At 50.7% G+C, this 20126-nt stretch overlaps 1 protein-coding gene across 2 annotated transcripts in view; it reads right to left on the reverse strand.

Annotated features, from left to right (window-relative positions):
• Nucleotides 1–7389: 7389 nt before the first annotated feature.
• Nucleotides 7390–20126, reverse strand: part of TLK2 (tousled like kinase 2) — a 43266-nt gene continuing 30529 nt past the window's right edge. For both annotated transcript variants that reach the window (XM_067311932.1, XM_067311933.1), the window contains 9 exons: nt 18008–18105; nt 17593–17674; nt 15841–15932; nt 14790–14879; nt 14165–14334; nt 12611–12749; nt 11586–11697; nt 10511–10618; nt 7390–10126 (listed from right to left, as the gene is read on the reverse strand). In XM_067311932.1, coding sequence (XP_067168033.1) covers nt 9953–10126; nt 10511–10618; nt 11586–11697; nt 12611–12749; nt 14165–14334; nt 14790–14879; nt 15841–15932; nt 17593–17674; nt 18008–18105 — 1065 coding nt within the window. In that variant the 3' untranslated portion in view covers nt 7390–9952. The remainder of the gene's footprint in view (nt 10127–10510; nt 10619–11585; nt 11698–12610; nt 12750–14164; nt 14335–14789; nt 14880–15840; nt 15933–17592; nt 17675–18007; nt 18106–20126) is intronic.

Here is a 20126-nt window from a genome sequence, read left to right on the forward strand (position 1 = left end):
CTCGCTGCCCGCCGGCTCGCGGGGGACGGCGGAGGGGCGGGCAGGGAGGCGGGGGGGGGGGGAAGGAGGGAGAGGAGGGAGGAGGCGGAGGGACAGCACCAAAAAAATAAAAAAATAAAAAAAAAGGAAAAAGAAAAAGGGGAAAAAAAGTTAAAAAAATAGGAAGTAGCAGCGCGTGTGTGCGGGGAGCCAGCGGCGGCCTCAGACGCTGCGTCAGCGGCGGCCGCGCTGCCCTCGCCGAGCGCCGCGGCCTTTCGGGAGGCGACGGGGCGGCTTTGGGGATCCGCGGTTCGGGGAGTCCCCCCGCCCCGGCTCGGAGCCCGTCACCCTTCGCGGTGCCCAGCGGCGCCGGCGGGGAAGCGCCCGGGCGCGGGTGGCCCGCGGGGCAGCCACCAAGGGCTCCGCTCGAGGCCCTTGCAGCCGCCGCCACGACGAAGCGGCAGAAAGCCACCGCTGCCCTTTGCTCTTCTCCCCGGTGCTGCCAAAATCACGGAGGCCGTGCGGCCGCTCTGCCGAAAAACCGAGTACCCGTTGCATGGGGAACGCCGGGGAAGCCGTTAGATTCACCCCGAATATAACGCTGCCGAGCCAAAACCGGATCCTTGTCCACTCCGGGCACGCGGCCGGGCAGCTCCAGTCTCACCTGTACATCAGGGTGCCAAAACCGGACAGCGTTTCAGCCCGTCCTGCCGGGAAAGCTGCGGCGGTCGCGTGCCTCAAACCGGAGCAGTGCCCAGGAGGAGCTTGGCTCAAGAGCTGAAAAGAAAAGGCTTAAAAGAAAAAATTACTTTTAACTACATTAAAAATTAAAAGTTTGGTAACCCCTTGCAAAAATAATCGAATCTGTTGTTCCCCGGCTAAGGCTGGAGGCCCTCCGGGCTGGTGCCAGGACAGTCTTCGGAAAGGCGAGTTCTCCAGGGGGGCCCAATTCAGCACATCATCACCTGCGCGGTTGGGTGTTTTTAAGCCACGGATTATTTTTTAATTGAACCAGCGCCTGGAGCACCAGCCTCGCTCGCATTGGCAACCGGGAGCTGCTCCGCAGCCGGGCCGGCATGTCCGCAGGGAGCAGGCGCGGGAGGGGAGGGAAGCGCCCCTCTCCTCTGTCCCATCCCTAGACCCCGGAGCCGGGACGGCGACGGCTGTCGTGACGTCCTTGGCCGGCTGCAGTCCTGATGCGCAAGGGCCCTGCGAGACCTGCTCAACCATGCCAGTGTCGTTAAAAAATTTTGGTTTTAACGAGTAAAGTGCCACCTGAGGAGGTGCCTGCTGCATTGCCCCCTTTCAGGTCCCACCACCGGAGGAACCTGCCCTCCTTGTCCTGGAGGCGAATCCCTGCCCGGGAGGGGAGGCAGCAGAGCTGAAGGGCTTCAGATGCCGCAGAGCATCGCCGTCGCCCGGCCTCGCCAGCGTCCCAGCTGTCCCTTTACTTGGCAGTGCTGGCTCTGCGTGCGATGAGAAGATAAGTAACATATCCTAGAAATTCATTCCTCCGGAGCAGGCCAATAACTCCTCGCTTGCTCTCCTCCTCGTCTGGTTTAGTACCAGTTGAGTTGTCACTCAGCAGAATGCATCTGGAGGAAATGCATTTTTTCCGTTTCCCCCAGGATTTCTCCAAGCTCTGTCTGACCTTTTTGTCGGTAACGAGTTTCTGCCAGACGCGAGGAATTGGCTGCTCGCAAAGGGCCAGGACTTTCAGCCACAGGCCGTGCTCTTGGGAGCTCTCTCTTCACACCGCCGCTAGAAGCGAGGGGTTGGATCCTGGGACAGATCCATGCCAGATCCCTGCCACTAAATCACCTCTGGCCGAAGGCCTCCTCCCTATCTGTGAATACTGGCAGAAAACGGGTCAATCTGGGATATTCAGCTTCCCACGCGTAGATCAGAAAATAAATGTTGCTAACAACTGGTGAGACCCAGGTAGATGAGGATGGGAAAACCCACGCGTTTCATCGCCCGGTAATTACAGGCTCCGCGGAAGGGGAGGCTGGTTTTCAGCCTTGGTTTTGTTAAATAAGAAGGACGTTATGATTTTAAAAGCTCACCTTGGATGAAATGGCCAAATGTGGAATTAGTCTGGAGTAGACCGAAGGATAAACCAGCACTGGATTTGTAGCGAAGGTGCTCGCTTTTGGAGATGCGCCCTCAGAGCCGGGTATTGAATTCAGCTGGACCAACAAGTGCCAGGACCTGGATATGGCGTATACTCGGTGTTTGCTCCGGTCAAAGGCATTAGAGGACAGGATTCAGGCATCTACGGACCCGTGAGACCAGCTTCAGTAGCACCAGGCTCCAGGTGAGATATTCGGGTGGAGAGAGTTATCAAAGACAGAGAAAACGCAACACGATGTGGATTTTTCAAGGGGGAAACCATGGCAGACGCCCACTCCCAAACACGGGAAATACAGCAGGTCTAAGGCAGATGGTCTTCAGTGAAGCATTCGATTATTGCCGCTTGGGAAACCATGGATTCGGCTGGAAAAGATGGGGAAAGAAAGGAGCTGAAGCGGAAGGACAGAAACAGGTTGCGAGCGCGACCGTCGGAGCGCGGTCACGAGGGGTGTCCTCCAGGACAAGGCTTGGATTGCTAATGCTGAAGGGTGGCACCACCTAGCCACCAGCTACGGAGACCACGGCGGCTCCTAGCCCCACTCGACACCGCGACCTCTCGTAGAGGCGGGCGACGGAGCAAATCCACCGCTCTCCCCGCACGTACCAAAACCCATCTCCCGTCCCTCCTCTCCCTTCTCGACGTAACGCTTCCTTCATCCGAGCTGGTTCTTCTCCCTAGCAGGCGCTTACGGCCCGAGGCCAATAAACGCGTAACCAGGGCGGGGGGCGGGTGAGCTCCTCCGACGCAGCCCTGACTCACGCGGGTGAAGCACAAGGGGCGAGTTTACTGCTTCGAGGCTTTTTGTTAGGTTTGAAAGCGCCCAAGAAGGGTCATTGCTGCAAATCCTAAGCAAAGCCTTGCCCGGAGCGCCCGGACTGCAGGTGCTGCCCGTGGCCACGGGCTTCGCTTCCCCTCCGCAATCTCCGCCTCCAGTTCCCGGGCTGTTAAAGGATATTTCTCCGTCTTGGGGGGACGGTGCTTGATGCAGGCGCTGCTGGGTCCCACCGGCACCTGCCGGGCTCTGCCGCGAGCTCGGCGCTCCGGTCGCGCCGCCTCGGCCTCATCCTGGCCCCCGAACGGAGCCGGCGGGGCCAAGATCAACACGGGCCTGGCAGGCGACGCTGCGCTGAGGTCACCGCTCCGAGAGGCGGCCGGCTCTCCTCTCCCCCCGCGCCGGGAGCTGGAGCGGGACGCGGCCACGTCGCTCCCCGCCAGGCAGGAACGCCCGGCCGGGAGCGGAGGCGGGCGGCCGAGACCCGGAGGGCCATGGCAGCCGCGCTGCTCCTCTCCTCGCTCCGCCGGCGCCTCCGCGCAGCCTTTTCCCGGGGCATCGGCCCCTGCTGGGCTCCCTCGCTCCAGCCCCGCTGGAAGAGGGCTGGCGGTGCCAGCCGGCACACGCTGGGGATCGGGAGATGCATTTGCGCAGCACCGTGGCCCTTCGGCAAAAATAAGCTATTATATAGTGCTGGTTCCCAGGCGAATCCAGCCTCGAGGGCTGGAGCCATGGAGCAGCCAGCTGGGAAGCGAGAGGGGCGATTTCCCAGGGAACTCACTGTTGCGGGATGCCGGGAGGCAGGGACAGAAACGCACGTGAAAAAGAAAACCATGCAAAGAGCATCGTTTGCCTTTTGTTTTGTTTTTTTCCTCCTGGAAAGCCCACAAACCCTCCAGCTTTTGCACCGAGGCCGGAGTCTAACGACCGGGGTGGGGAAGGTGCAGCAGCGTCGGGACCCCGCTCCGCTCGCTTCCTCTGAAATAGCTGCTCCCGGCCGCCGCGTAGAGGCTGCAACATCCTACGTTTTCCCACGGGTGGCCGGGGTGGCCCCTGCCTGGGTGCAAATGCCGCGGCGGAGGGGGCTCCCCCCGGCTCAGGACCGCGTGGGGATCCGGGATCCGCTGGGCGCTTCGGCAATGCGCTCGCCCGGCTGGGAGAATCAACCCTCAGCTCTGAGCGCGACCGGTCGCCGAACCGCCGGTCCATGTTTGCACCCTCCCCTCTGGGGACGAGTGTGGGGACACGCTCTGGCCCTGCGTCCCCGCTCCGGGGCCAGCGTCGGTGGCCCGGGGGCTGGCGGCCAGGCGCTCCGAGGGGGCCCGAGCTGTCTCCATGCACCGGACGCAGATCGGGGTGCGGAGAGGGCCGGGGTGGGGAGGTTTAGCAGGGAGCAGGCGAGATGCAGCCTCTCTCCTCCTTTTTTTCCCCTCCTTTTAAACGTGCAATTGGAAAACCCTGATGTGCCTTTTAGGAGCCCTTTTTCCCAATTTCCAGCCCCTGTGCAGCCCCCCGGACTTTCCCGATGCCCCAGCCCCGCTGGGAGCCCCCGGGGGCTCAGGCCACGGTGGGAGAAGGAGCCGCGGCGGCTCCGGGGCCCTGCTGCAGTGGGATTGAAGGATGCGCGTCCACACCGAGCTGCTCGGCTCTGCCCCCCCCGGCGCCCTCCCCGTCCCCCCGAGCCACGCGGCGGCGCCCGACGAGGGTCCCCGAGCGCGAGACGAGACGGGGCCCGGTGCTCCGCGCCGCTCGCTCTTCTGCGGCCCTTAAAAGCCAGGCGAGTTCAGGCTGCGAGGAATTGATTGGAACCAGATGTGCTCGCTCGGAGCTGCCACGAGGAATTTCAGGGCGCTCCAGAGCCCGGCCCTTCCAGCGCCGTGCCGAGGCCACGGGGGCCGCGCTGTCCTCCGAGCCCGCTCGCCGGCCTGCCGGGGCCCCCGAGGGCTCCTGCGAAGGCTGCGAGAGGGGCGGAGAGGAATTGCAGCCGTTCCCAAGAAATTCCCTTGCAGGAAAACACTTTGGCTGCGTGACTCCAGCACAGCCGGGTTACGGAGCCGGAGTGAAGGCAGCTGGAGCGCTCGCAGAGGGGGAGAGCACATCCCGCACGGCGTCCTCCTCCAGCCGGAAACGGGGATGGGACCCGGGGGGAAAGCAGCCACCCCGGCTGCAGCCCTTCCGAGCGGGAAGGGCCCGTCGAAGCGGGAGCGCCGCTCGGCCCCGCACTGTGGCTGCTCGAGCCCGTGCTGCCGGAGGCGGGACGCTAACCTCTCCCTTACCCCAATTTTTAAGGTTTACCGGACTTCGGCTCGAAGTGCTGAACCCCCCGCGCTGACCCTGCTGCTCCTCCAGCTCCGAAGCCCGGCTGAGGCCTGCAAGGAAGGAGCCTTTCATCCATCAGCTGCGCTCGCCGGGGACGGGGGAGCCGAGATTCCCCCGGCGGCTGCCGCGGGGGGACAGCGAGGGCCGGTACAGCCCGCAACCCCCTGCCCGGCACCTCCCTGACCGCGTCCGAGCCGGAGGCGATGCCGATCCGGGCCAGGAGCCTGCAGGGCTCTCGCCATCCTTGGCTACGCAGCCTTTAGTCTCATCTTTCAAAGGCGTTTATAACCCACTTCGGAGGCTTGCAAAGCAGGAGCACCGGAGCAGAGAGGCAAAGCGGGATTGCCAGCGGCTCACCGGACAGCACGCGCCGGAGGCTTTTCCCCCTCCTTCGCACCCCCCCCCCCAGTCGATGCATGAAACGAGAGTTTTTCCTGCAAGCGGCTCCCGCTCCCGCACCGCCGCCCGGCGAGCACAAAAGCCTCCTTGTGTCCAAGCCGCCTAGTTCTGGGTGCGAACGTGTCGAGGGGAGGCCGAGCGGCTCCGCGTTTGCTTGGCCTCTCACCCCACCCAGGGCAATCGCTGCGGCGGCACCCAGCCCATCCACGCGCTCCCGGGCTGAGCCGGGCACGGCGCAGGGCAGGGATGAGCTGCTCAGCCCCGTTCAACGGCGGAAATCTCGTGCGGAGATTCATCTGCGTCTGGTGCAAAAATCCCCTCTCTGCTGGGGGACGGCGCGGGCTGCGCTAGGCTCAGGGGACGCGTGTCCCCTGCCCCACGCAGGTCCCTTTGGAGAAGCTCTTTCTCCGCTGATCTTAACGCGGTCACCGAAAAACAGCAAGGGGTGGGCGCACCTCTAGCTCAGCTCTGCAAGATTTCAGCGTCTGTCCTTCATCTGCAAGATCTCTCCCTCCATTTTAGGCGCGAGAGCTTTAAGGCCAGCCTGCCTGGGCCAAGCTTGGGCAGCACCCAGAAAAATAACATCCTCCGAGGCCTGCGCGAGCAGCAGCAAACCTCACGTCAACCTTGTGTCAAGGGTTTGCCAGGTCACAAAATAAACCGGGACCGGCCTATTTAGCAGATGGAAACTCGTTTCGTAGCACGACCCCTAGCCGCTAACGTTCGAGGCAAAGCATCCGACAACGCAGCCCCTCAGCATCAGCAATCCTGCTGGCTCGAAGCTGAATGCAAAAGCCCACGAACATGCACGTGACGGGGTACCTGGCCTGGAGGTCTCACTGCCACCACACCGTGTTCATAACCTTGCTGCTGAAACATTGCCTCCTCCTCCTCTTACCCAAATCTGTGCATCATCATCAAAACTGGAACGCCAGACACAAAAATAACCAGCTGCAGCAGCACGCAGCGAGCCGAATTGCTCTCGGTGTTCGGTTTCACACTTCACCGAAAGCTCCCTTTCATTTCCAACGGAGCAAGGCTGACGTCAGGCTTGCCGAGGAGCAGAGAAGTCCTTATCCATAGCAACTCTTCCTCCAGAGAAATCAGCCGCTTGCTGGCAGATGCTGCCTTCGTCGTGCAGCAGCGGCATCTCGCACCGAGGTTGCGACGTGCCGTCAGAGCCGGGCCCGTGAGCCGGCGCTTCCTACTTACTCATCCCAACAGATGCAAACTCCACGTCTTTAGCTGCCAAGGTCTTTCCTGATTTTCTATTGTATATTTTTAAAGTTGACGAGCCCTGAGAAGTTAAAGGAGTCGAGCTCGGCACTGCATGGCCTTTCTGTGCGACTTAAGCCAGGGCCTTGCGCTCCCGCGGGCCGGGCCGCCACCGGCAGGCTCGTGCCACCGGCTCTCGGCACGTTCAGCCAGGGCAGAAGAGCTGAACAAGAACATACATCGACAGACACCAAAGGGTTTCTCTCTGTCCCAAACCCATAGAGCTTCTCAACTTAAAAACTAGGGATAAACCCAGCTTTGATGTCTTCCTCCACGCTCCTGAACCGGAGGATCAACGTCAGCAATTAAGCAAGACTCAGTAATTTGCAACAATAACCCGCCCAGTGAGCGATTCCCCCCCTCCGATGCAAAGGTCTCACTGGTCTGAGCTGTCCGAATGCCACCTCTGTCTTCTCCTCCCCGATCTCCTCCTGCGACCGCTGCGCAGTCAGCGCAAGAAAGCTCCTGCTGGAACTACAAACAGCAAAAGAGTGAGAGTCAAGCAAATCAGTTTCTTAAAACTTATTTTAATATCCATGTCTCATCTGTTGGGTAGAGCCAAAACAGTCTGGCCTGGTTTTAAGTTACAAATTCTTCATACACTTTTCTTTAAGTAAATGAACAGTGTGGCGATAGGGTCTGTTATTGGAAGTGAAACCCGTATTAGCGAGGAAGGTGTCGCAGCCAGAATTCTACCAGGGTTCTCCACTGCTACTAGCACCGGACGAGGCTAACGCCGTCCCCAGGCCCCTGGACGGGTGTCCCACGGCAGGAATAAACGCATCCGACACAAAACCAATCACACCCACAGCGATAGCACACGCTTAATGTCCAAGAAACGACCGGACCGGGTTCCAAAAGAAAAAAAACCAAAACCAAAAAAACCCTTTTAGAATTCTCCCCTATGCGGATAGACACCAAATAATCGGTTTCAGCAAACAGGATGAAGCATCAACCCTGATTTTGCCTGATGGAGGCCGAACAGACACGTTGTAGCACTGCTTGCTAAACAGTTAACTTCTAGAATAGACCAGCAGGGATGGAAAGGGCTAAGAAATTACGGCTGAGGATTTAAAGATGCAGTATTTCTTTTCTTTGTTTAAAAACACTGCGGTTTAAAGACCACCTTAATGCAGCTGCGAGTGAACACATCCAATTAAAAGCCCAAGAGTCACTACAAAAAATAGTAATAAAAAATCAAAGCAGCAGAGTTCTGCACTTCCCAGGTCCACAGTTCAAATTTCACCAGATTCCTCAATGTTTCAGTTCACCACAGGCTCCCGAACAGGTTAAGCGCAACGTTTGCAGACTGGCTTACGGCAAGGCAGGCGAGCGGTAGCTCTCTCAGGGCGTAACGGAGAGCGTCGCGTGCCCCAAGGACGCCGCTCAGGTACCGAACGCCCCCCAAAGCCCCCCACGCTGTGACCGCAGGTGCAGTCCCGGAGGTGCTGCAGGGAGAACAGCCCACAACGGGCCTGGGTGCCGGATGAAGGGTGCACAGCGCAATTTGCTCTTAAACGAACGCCCTGAATGGCGGCAGCGCCCCGCTCAGCTCCCTCCCGAGGCGAACCTCGCTCGCGAACACTGCATCTTTAAATATTTCTGGCTGACAACTCCTGCCACATGTTAGGAACGCGCCAACCTGGCTGCCACATGTTCAAGCGCTGTGCTTTCCGCACGGGTTTGCAGTCTTCCTCCAACGTGGGGGGGGGGAAAAGGGGGCACGGTGGGGGCAGGAGGTTTGTGTTTCACAGCGGGCAGATTCCTGCTGGGGGCGCGAGGCCCCTCGAGCGGAGTACGGAAGGGAGACAAAAATAATTAGGGCGTCTGTTCCCTTCTAAACTGCATCTCCTTCCCCCTCATTTATGATCTGATGCCGCGATGTCAGCAAGTTTGGAAAGTCAGCAACTTTTAAGAGGAAAGTGTTAAGAGAGAGAGGAGCCTTCCCTGCCAAGTCACCTAACTGAGAAGAGCAGACGAGTCTTCAGCTTTGGGTTTTTGTAATGTTAACAAGGTACGGACAGTACTGCATGAGCACAGATCACACGCGTGAGCAACTGAGCTGTGCTGATTCCTTCCCGTTTGCTGCCTGCCTTTTCAAGAGTCAACAGGTATCACGCTCGCGAGAGCAAAGAGCACTTCATGAACATGTCAGGGTGTGTTTTCAAAGAAAAAAAAGAAAAAAAAGGAAAAAAACCCAGCACTTCAAATAAATTAAAAAGGTGCAACCGTTGAGAGCGCTATGAAGCAGCAGCTGAAAACCTCGTGGCAATCTGAGCTGTGATCCAATGTGATCACAAGAGATCTACGCAGGCCTGTTCTCCTATCGGCTTCGTCTCCCTCCTTAGAAGGTGAATTATTCGTAAGAGGCCACCCCAAGGGAGCAGAAAGCTGCACCATCCGTAGAATGGACACTGCCATGTACCTGCTAATAAGGGTTTCACTTTGAGACCAGAAAACTGTTTTCTTCCAAAAAATTGTTATTTTAAAAAACTGAAATTAATTAGGGGTAAAACACTAACTCTAGTGCCATGAACAGGCAGGATCAACTTTTTTCCCCTCCAAAGGGCAAAGAGTCATATACCATCCCCAGCTGAACCTTGGTGCTTCGAGCTTTTCAGGAGATGTTACCTAAACTTTATTAAAAGAAAAAGAACAATGTTTAAATATCAACACTGGACTAGCCCAGTCTTTTTCCAAAGTCCACATTCTTCATATGAAGCACACACCGCGTCCTGGATTCCCCAAGGCTGCATGTTCAGAAGTTCACAGTACATGGAACCATGTCTTTTTGTATTTTCTTGAGTTTCCCCTCCTTGCTCAGAGCAGCCACCCTTTGTGGTCATTTACCAGATAAACCTCAAGCCGATTCCTATCCACATGGCTTGGCCTAAGATGCCGAAGGTTTTCTTGATGAGAGTTGATGTTGTCATGCTCTATGGATGGAAAAAAGCAAGAGAAAAAAAGCACCTGGTACAGGTTTCTTGAGACCCTTGCGGATTCCTCTATTCCAAAGCTGTTTCTGAAAGTCTTTTTGTCGGTTTCTCAAGCAGTTTTTGGCCTATTACTCTGTCTCAGTTTGAAGAGCTGTTATTGGATGATCCAGAGGTTGATGCAATTGCAGCTCCAGCTGGGCTGCTTGTGGATACAGATTTGCGGATATGAGGCAGCAAGTATGGGTCACAGGCCAGCTGCTGGACATCTATCCGATCCTCCTTTCGGTAGGCCAAACAACGTCTGATAAATGCCTGCAGATACACCAAAGGCAAAACAAGAATCAGTACACTGACAGAAACGGGAAGTTTTCTTCGATAGAAAATTCTTTGGGAGCTGAGCCAATCTGACAACCCCAGTGCTGAAATTCCTTCCCCAGTGACTGCGCAGACAGCCCAGCTCTTATGCCAGAAGCTCATCTTTTATCAGGAGAAAGCACGGGAGAGACACATGCCGTACCGCATTCGATCCTCCGCCTGACAACTACAACACAGCAAAGCCACAGACTGCTCTGCAGGAGGTAAGCACTAAACACAAAATTCCTTGCTCGGTTTAGGGAAGCTAAGAGGAAGGAACTGTCAGTGTGGATCGCTGACTGAGGTACGCAGCGTGATCAAGCTTGCTGCAACAAGATTTACCTTTGCTTCTGGCGTGACTACTGGCTTTGGAGGGAACTGCACCTCGGTAGCTTTCAGGATTGTGTTCTCCTGCAGAATATCTTGTTGTGACTGGTTGTGGCCAAAGGGCTACCAGAAAAATAAAAGACAGTGGTTAAAGGTTGACAGCAGGCCTTAAAAGACCCATAACGCTACTGTTTATCATCACTTGACATCACCATTTTTCCAGGCAAGAAGCCCATACAGGCAGTGAAAGTGCTGCAGATTCCAACCAGATTAGCACGACACACTGCTCCTGTGCTTAAACTGAACAAAACGGACCAAGCTGCAACACGTCCAGAGGTGACTCCCGCTCAGGAGGGAACTCCACCTGCTTCCAGACCTACTAGGTCAGCAAGAAGGTCTTCATCTAACTGAACTGTCAGGAAAGTCACCCGCCTCAGGCATTGCTGGGCTGGTTCCACCGCCTGCCTGCCTGACAGCACTAAGCCCAGCATGTTTGTGAGTCCAGGCATTCACAATACTTAGTTACCAAGAATTGACGAAAACAAGCATTGATGGAATCCTTATCCTGCCCCACCCAATCTCTTCTGTTGTCATAAAACACACTCAGATCGCCTTTCCTCAGGACAGTCACCTCCTCCTCATCCAGACTCCTCCCTTCCAAAAAACATCCTAAAAGCTTCTAGAGTAGGTCTTTGTAAGAAGCTCTTGTTTTAAAAGAGTTGCAGCTGGTGAGCAGTATCACGCTCAACGGGCATTGAAAGCATCACAAAACAACGCCATGCAAAGAACCCCAGGTGTCTGGCCCTGAACGGCACGCTTGTCCTGCCCTTAAAGGCTTCAGTGGAAACATGCCCAGCAGAAAGAAAAGCTCTGCAGAGCATTGCTTCTAAAGGAAGTGCCATGTAGAGGTGAACGCAGCCTAGTAAACTCTCCCCATCTCATTAGCTTGGGCTCTGTCCTGGAACTGATGGCAAAGAGACAAGGTAGAAGCAGCAGCTTCTAGTCTGGGGAAGAGAAGGAAGCAGAAGCCAGGGCTGCCTCCAGAGAGTTTGGGAATCACCACTGGGAAACGGGTTAAATGCCTTCTTACCTTTCTACCATAGAGACACTGATAGAAAATGACTCCCACTGACCAGACATCAACTTTATTTGAAATCTTTGGAGGTTCTTTCCCAACCACAAAACATTCTGGTGGCAGATACCTGGTTGGAAGGAAGTGACAACAAATCATTAGTACTATCTCCAAACACGTTGAGTCATTTAACATAGAAAAGAAGAAACAAGCTTCTGCAGTCAGACGTTAGCTTGGGACTCAAAGGACCCAATTCTAGTTCTTTCATTCCCATTTATCCTTGGGCCAAGATCACCACTGTGTATTGCTTCCCTGAAACAGTGATCTCACAGGACTCTCCAGACCTCTGTGGTCTAAGCTGGTCAGCACAGTCAATTTCTTTTCACCAGAGCACATAAAATAATCCCAATTACTTTTATCTTTAAAACTGGCATTTGTTGTTGAAAGGCCTTGGCCAGCAGTTTTGCAATGGAAACACTCAGCCAGCGGTGAAGGCAGTGACAACACTTGGCAGGGGGGATGAAATACTGCTGAAAACATCTTTCACATGACACTTGAACGTGAAGCTGTGACTACAGATAGCACTGCAAGATTTACATCTTTTGTAAGATTTAACTCTATGGATTTTCACCACATTAGACTGGAATTCTCTTTCCATCTCCCTGACCCATTGGTATTTCCATAGTATTCTCCACCTCCTCACCTAAACTGGTGTTAGTGCCATTACGCACTGTGAATAGCCGCCAAGCTCCACTCCAGAGTTGGCTATTTCAGCAGTGTGCGGCATATGCAGTTTTTCATCAGGCCCTCTGGATAAGAGATGGTTTTCAAATGTGTAAACACCAATGCACTAGAAAGCAAAAAGCTGCCAGCCTCAGAAGGAGCTGTGTGTGACAACTGAACGAGCAGTTTCTAGGGTCTCAAACCTCCAGTGTCTCAAGCTGTCACAGACAACGGCAGCACATACAGAACTGACATGGATCCAAAGCTGTTTGTAAACTATTTTTGATCTCTAACTTGCAAGTGCCCCAGGCAACACTTACCAGTAAGTACCAGCCCCCTGCGATGTCAGTTCCATGCCATCAACAGAGTTGTAGCTGTCATCATCCATGATTTTGGAAAGTCCAAAATCTGTGATTTTTATCTCTCCACATGCAGTACCATTGACTAGAAGAATATTACCTAAAGGGAACAAGAAACAGCCTCTTAGGATACACATCCAGCAGGAAAAGGCAGCAACAAAATTGCAATGCATTCCGGCACCCTGCAGGAGAAGACAAGCAACCTGCAAAACACAGAGCTGCAGCAGTCTGGGGCAGAATAACTTTGTAACCCAGCATTAGTTGGAGCCTTCAGATTATGAGCTCTACTCTCCAAATCAGCTTGATGCCCACGCTGTTTTGCTCCCTCCCAAAGGGGACTGGTCCTGTTCAAAGGGCAGGTCAGAAAGGGAGACAGAAGTGCGCACACACACTCAGAGTTATGACTCATTCTGCCCAGATGTCCTGACTTGCCCTGGCCTTTCAACAGCCAAAAACTCTCTCCTTCCTAGCATAGTGCTCCCCAGGGGCTTGCTAAGCTCAAAAAGGGCAGTTACTGCTTAGGGAAAAACCTTTTAAGAATCCATCAAGGATCAAGCAGTCAGATCATCACAGTTCAAAGCCTACAATAAAGCAGCAGAACTGTGCACGAAGGCAGTGGATGAATCACTATTTCAGACAACTGTAGGCAGAGCTCTGCAGCACGCTCAGACATCAGCACTCAGTTGGGGGAGAAACAGGGTAACAAAAACTAGTGCAACAGCACCACCTCCTGTACAGATTCCTCTTGCTGATGCAATAAACCACATCGCATATCAGTTACACAACAGTGATGAAGTGCCAGCAGTACAGGGAGACAAACCAGAGATAACCGTCTGATGAGACAGTTGAATTTTACCGCATTAAGAAAAAAAAGCAAGGCAGCCAATATGCATCGCCCCAATCTAACTTCCATTTTTGCCCTCCTGACTCTCTCCAATGCTAGAAGGAAAGGGAAACCTGTGACAAAGCTGGGAGAGACACAGTAAGCATTACTGAATTCAAAGGCAGACCTCTGAGCAAACACAACTCGACTGCAGTCCACAAAGCTGAGGACCTGCAGTGCAATACGAAATCAAACACTTCCAGGTTAGCTTCTGCCACACAGTTCTTGAACAGATGATGATTACAGAAAGAATAAGCCAGAAGAATGGAAACAAGAAACACTAGTAATTATGGGAACTTCTATGAAACAATAACAGAAGCTCCCAACAACAGCAGAATACAAGCAGGACACTGAGAAACCAAACGCAGACATTGGTGGTTCAAGGGCTCATTCTAAATAAGGAGGTTTCTTTTCCTGGAATGTAACTTCCTTGTTTCGTGTTGCAACTCTGGGAGACAATAGCCTTTCCCAGCATGTTCTGTGCATTTCAGCTCTTTCTTGTTGCAAGTTAATCTTCCCAGCCAGGCCTGTCTCCTTTTTGCTGTCTGACCAAAGTAAACTTCCCTTAGTTACTTATAACCCATTACCTTTAATTAGCATCCTTAAACATGTCAGTTAGCAGCACAACATACCTGGTTTAAGGTCATAGTGTATGATGGGAGGTTTGATTTCATTTAAGTATTTTAAAGCATTCACAATCTGCATGATAATGGATCGCGCCTCTTTCTCCGACATTAACTTGTGCTGTTTCAGGTAGAAGTCCAGATCATTTCCCTCACAGTATTCTAACACTGTACAAAACCTAAAGGCAAAACAGTAATTGTTGTGATTAAACAAAACGGAACACTTTGTTGTTGCTTCTCTGTAAGAGACCATTTGTTCAATATATTAAATTAAAAGCCCTCCAGCTCTTTCTACAAATATAATACCAGAATGGTCCTCAATAATGGCTGGAGATCCCTGATTTAGTGCTAGGATCAGAAGTAGACAGCTAAAATAGCTGAGGCACATGCCCAAGCTAACTAAAAAGTGGGATTTATTAGTAGGGCATCACATCTGATCTAATATGGCGCATCGCTTTATGAGTTAGCATCTCTGCAAAACCAATTTACGTAGAAACAGTCTGAGACATCTCTGCAGTACAGTCTACAGCATTGGTATGGACATTCCCAGGACTCTGCTGGGAAGCTTTATTAGACCAAATATTTTGTAGTCAATGGGTCAAACCGAATTGAAGCACACAGCAACATAACTTACGAGTCAGTATCCAGCGAAAAGTAGTCATATAGCTTAACTATTCGAGGATGATCCAGTTCTTTGTGAATTCTGTACTCTCTACATGCATGTCTGAAAATAGGAAAGTCTGGGCATTAGTCATACAAGTAACTTCATTCTGAGTTCTGTGGATAGAGCACCCAGACATAGCACTCAGCAGTCCAAGTTTAATCACAAACCCATGCACATTATTTAGACAGCTTAAGAAAAGGCAAGCAAAGGAGGAATTGCTCAGAACAGTCCTTGTGAATCAAGGAATCTGAGTGCATCTTGAACGCTGGCAGTACTACAAAATAACTAATCCTGATTAATAGTTCTGGCAACCAAAGCAGAATAACCTCATAATAAATTGTTAAGTGATCCAAGATAGCTGAATACAAAAAAGCAGCAAGTTCTAGAAAAATTCCAGGATGCTCAACAGTCCAACTTCCAAGCTTCAATTCCAGCTTAGCTTTTGCCAGTGACTTGGGAAACTGGGGAAGTAAAGCCACAGTTTGGTCTTTGAAGCTCTGTCGAGAAGGTTTGGCTGCCATTCTGCAGTGCTTATCTAATCCACGGCATTAAGAAATAAGTGTTGCCAACACCAAAAGGCTTCCTGCACCTCCCTTCTAGGCTGTGACATACATATATTCCTAATCAGCTGTAAAAGGACCAAGTATTCTAGGAAACAAAGGAAGGGGAAGGCTATCAGAAAGCACAACGCAGGTGTGTACCTGGAAGACAGGTATGAGCACCCGCTTCCTACATGAGCGGAGTCTAGATGTCTTGGAGAGGAGAAGCCACTTTAACGCTTTTTTCCTAGAGCACTACTGCTGCTGTAAAACCCTGTGCCACAGTACATACACAAAGATGTGTGTGCACATTTCAGGCACTGCTAAACTGACCATACCTTTTTCAAGTTACTGGGACTGAGACCGGCTTTCTAAATGTGGCAAAACACAGAAAAAAATGGCAGCCTGCTCAAAAATACTGGATAACCAAATACATCAGCAGAGTTTGGAAACACGGCCCTCTGCTTTACAGCCTTACTTACTTGTGATAGTTTTCTTTCTTCTCATCTCTCCAGTTCTTATTTAACTGGTGTATTTTCACAGCTACATATCTCTGTTCTGTTAAATCAAACGCCTGCAGAGAGAAGAGCTGAAAATCAGTAGGAACCAAAACTTCAAGTTAATACTGCAAAAGCAGACAAGCTCCAAAAAACCAATGTCCCCACCCAGGAAATCAGCATTACAACACACTGAGCGAAGAGCAAACCCGTATTTTGATGCAATTGGTTTCACTAATGAAACCAAGCAACTCTGAAAACAATTGAGTGTTCTGCGCTTGGATCTGACCTCCCAATGGGATCTAACTAATGTTGCATTTATTGTGACATTTTACCACCAGCTACAATGGGATCAGAAAGGCCATATTATCAAAATATAGTCAGTTAATCACACTGGGAAAGATGCTACCATTATTCCCCCAAACCACTTAACTCATTTTCTACACTGTTAAAAAAACAAACCAAAACATGCAAAGGATTTTTAATGCTTTATTTCACACCGGTAGCTCAGTTCTCCATCTTAGACCAAAATGTTGCAGCTCGTTTAAAAGCTGGAGAATTCAGTGGCTGAATTGTATAATTCTTGCGCTATGTTTTTTCTCCCAGTTTTTGCTATTTAGGCTGCCTTTAAAGAACGGACCACTAGAAAAGTGCTCCTGGAGAAACGCAGACATCTTTTACCTTGTCTGAGGCAGCAAAACCTAATAATTTACAGTACACATGCAAGACCCTCTTGTAAGCAGAAAAGAATAATTGTGTCGCAAAGGTTGCATCCTTCCTCCTAGCATGCAAGAGATTGGCCAAGACTCTGGAGAAGAGGGTTAGGTGTTTCTTTGTTTTAATAACATTATTACAACTCTTAAGTGTGGTCAGGTAAGAAGCATTCATATCCTCTTGCTTTTAACTCTGGAGCCTAGACTCTCTACAAAGCCAGCAGAGCCTCCAAAGAGCAATTCACAGTACCTACATGCGGATCACTCCCTCCTTTCACTGCCCGAGCAGACTAGCCGCCCTGTTTAGACACCTAATGTTATACTGCATCAGAATGACAAGTCACCACGAAGCTTCCAATATTGGCGTAGTTATTTTAATTATAGCTGAATTCAATGGGAATTAAGACTAGTGAGTGCTGACGGAGAATATTTAGAACTGGAGAGGCTTTAAGTGTAATAGTCAAATTGAAAGCACAGCCGCAGTATCACAGGTCTCGGCCATGTAAAAGTGCTGACATACAAGTAATCCTCAGTTCCAAGAAAATCCCAAGCCTACACACACACACAGATTCTGCTACTTCAGTGTGTAAAAGGGAAACACAAGACAATAGTTTTCTACTCCCAGGAAATGAAGGCTTTGCTATGCTACTGTTGGAGTTTTCTCTTCTGTTTACAGCAATGTTCAGACTTAATATGCTATACTCGATAAAACTTAGCCACTTCTGTATTTACGTGTAGCTCTTGAACAAACCAGTGTTTTATTTCTCTGTCCTGGCAAAACTTGCAGACCTAGTGCGATATTTTTTTAAAACATATATTTGTAGGAAATAATGACCTCTGAAGACAAAAGCAGAACCTAAAAATCTCAAATCTGCTGTCTAATAAAAGCCAGATGTAACGTTTCCTCCTCCCTTCTTCCCTCCACAACCACATGCACCATTGAGAAAACAAGTGCAAGATTCTGCTTACTGCAATATTTCATTGCAGATTCAGATTACACCACAGACTGCTGCTTCAAATTTACCTTATATACTTCACTGAAGCCGCCTCTACCCAGAAGATGTAGCAACAAATATCTATCATTTAGCGTTGGATGGTCTTTAAATCTGGAGAGAAAGGAGAGTTTAAGAACACTGACAGTAACAATGCAATCTACTGCACAGTAACAGCTATTACACAGCTTAGAAGCAACATTTTTATATTACGACTGAAAATTTTAAAACTGTGTTAATGGCTGCCAGGTTTGACACTATTTGATCACGTTGCACTGATAAAAGACCACATAATGATACTGATTTATTTGGAAGCCTTTATCTCACCATAGCTTCCAGTTAACCCTCCCCACCAAACAAGTAACATACTAAGGTAAAACACCGATTAAAAAAAAAAAAAAGTATTTCCTATTAGGAGGTTTTTGTCCATGACTCTCATGCACTTACTGTGAATTATCTTCATTGTGTATCCTTTTCAATTCCCTGATATGTAGATTTCTAACCCTTTCTAGCCGTTCCAACTCTGCCTGGATCTCTGCTTCTTCCTGCACAAGGAAAAAAAACAAAAAGAAAACACAATACCGTTTAAGACAACGCAGTTAGCATTTCTGCCTGATTTATGGAACCACAAATGGAATTCCACTTGTGAAGAAGTTACTGGTAAATAGCTTGTTTGAGAGATTAAAGAGATATTCACAGGCAACTTCAAGATTTGGGCGGAAGGTGAAAAGAACAACGTTAACATTAAAGAAAAGGAGATTCCAGGTCCTATCTTCCATCCCAAACTCTTACAGAGTATTACTCTGAAAACTATCACATCACAAACTTTACAATAAATTTCCAATACGTTTTAGGATCGTGTGTTCTCCACCCAAGAAATTTAAAAGCCACCTAAAACAAAGTGGAAGCAAGTTACAGCTGGAAACTTTTGTCTCAAGAGGCATCATTTAAATGCACAGCACACTTCAGGATACAACAGTAAGGTGCGTAGAGACTCGTTCACACCTAAATAACAAAGAGCTGATGCCAAGCACAAACAGTCTAGCGTTAAGAGGCAGGAATATCATAAAACATCCTTAAGTTTGCGTGGCAAACAGGTCATATTAAGAACAGTAGACTGCATCAGTGCAAGTTGAACGGCCTACTTAGTAGGCTGTTTGGATTCTTGTCCCTCTCTACGTCTTCAACGCTGAGAACAGGGAAGATCTCCCCCTAGGACTCTTCTAGTTTAACTGAGGCCCTTCTCTGCACTTTAAAACAGGAATGACTGATGAATCATGTACTTCGTGAAAGCATTTAACTGCTGCTTGCTGGCAAAAGGTTTTTTCTGGACCATAGACATGTTATTGTTCTTAAAAAGACTATCTTTGTTCCAGACAGCATCAGGTCTAGAAATAAAATCAGGAAGTACAAGTGCTGAGAGCCTCTGCCTCACACAGGAATACATTATGCTCAGCAACTCTGTCTCTGTGGTTTGCACCAGCTCTGGTCCTGCACCTCCTCTGTTCAGGGCTCCACAGCTGTTTTTGCAGAAACTCAGCCTCCGCTGGGACAAGGGAACGAGGACAGCCCTCAAAAGTAAGGGGCAGGGATGTCGCGATGTCACACGGGGATGGGGCAGTGTCTGGAGAGGATGGAGGATGTGAAAGAATGCAACGGGGTCTCGTTTGAGATGAGCAGGAGAACAGGGCAGGGTGTAAGTTTGTGCCAGGTGTCCATTCTGTGTATCAAAATGGCAAGAGCGGCAAGTTGCAGCGCCCTCAAGTAAGACAGGAGAATTCACACCACTGCGGACAGGGTGGCAAACCTCAATGAAAACATGCGCCTTAAGCAGTATTATTTGCTATATATGACTCAAGGGACATAGTTACCCATTTGTCTTGTGACTCTGCTCCTTCCCTTCTCAACTCGTTCTATTTTTAGGCAGAAAGAATGAGCCAGTTTCCAAAAGTGGAGAAGGATAAGCACAGGCTTCAGACAATGCCACGATCCCAGAACATTACTTCATTTTCCATAAAGGTCAGGTTCTAAATGGATTCCTCTGTTCCAGGGTGGCACACTACAGGCCAGCAATAAACGGACCTGCAATTAATACGCTCTAGCGATGCGGAAGCTGGAGGGCAAGTATGCCTTTAGCGCACTCCTGCCCAGATCACGTATCTTTGCTCACAGCTCAATAAAACACGATTGGCAAAGCGCCAGCGGATGCCATGTGTGCCTTAACTTTCCCTTGCCATGGCATATAACAAGGGGTACAGTGGCATCGATGAAGCCTTGCATTCAATGTGTGTCAAGGATACAGGAAAAAAACGCATGTAGAGCTCAGACACCACCAGAGAAAAGGCAGCAGACTCTTGCAGTGTGTTTGCACCCTTCCTCTCTGTTCCAGATGGAGAAAGCAAGCTCATGTTATTCTCTGGCCTTTAGCAAGGATCACAGCTAACCAGGAAACAGCAAAAGACATCTATTTTCTTGGTACTTCATCTGCTGAAGTGTCCTGGAAGTTTTATTTATGTTATTGCAGTCACTTAAAAGGAAACCAACAGCTTATCTAAATATAACTTCA

Source organism: Apteryx mantelli, chromosome 28 (assembly GCF_036417845.1).
Source record: "Apteryx mantelli isolate bAptMan1 chromosome 28, bAptMan1.hap1, whole genome shotgun sequence".
Classification (NCBI taxonomy): Eukaryota; Metazoa; Chordata; class Aves; order Apterygiformes; family Apterygidae; genus Apteryx; species Apteryx mantelli.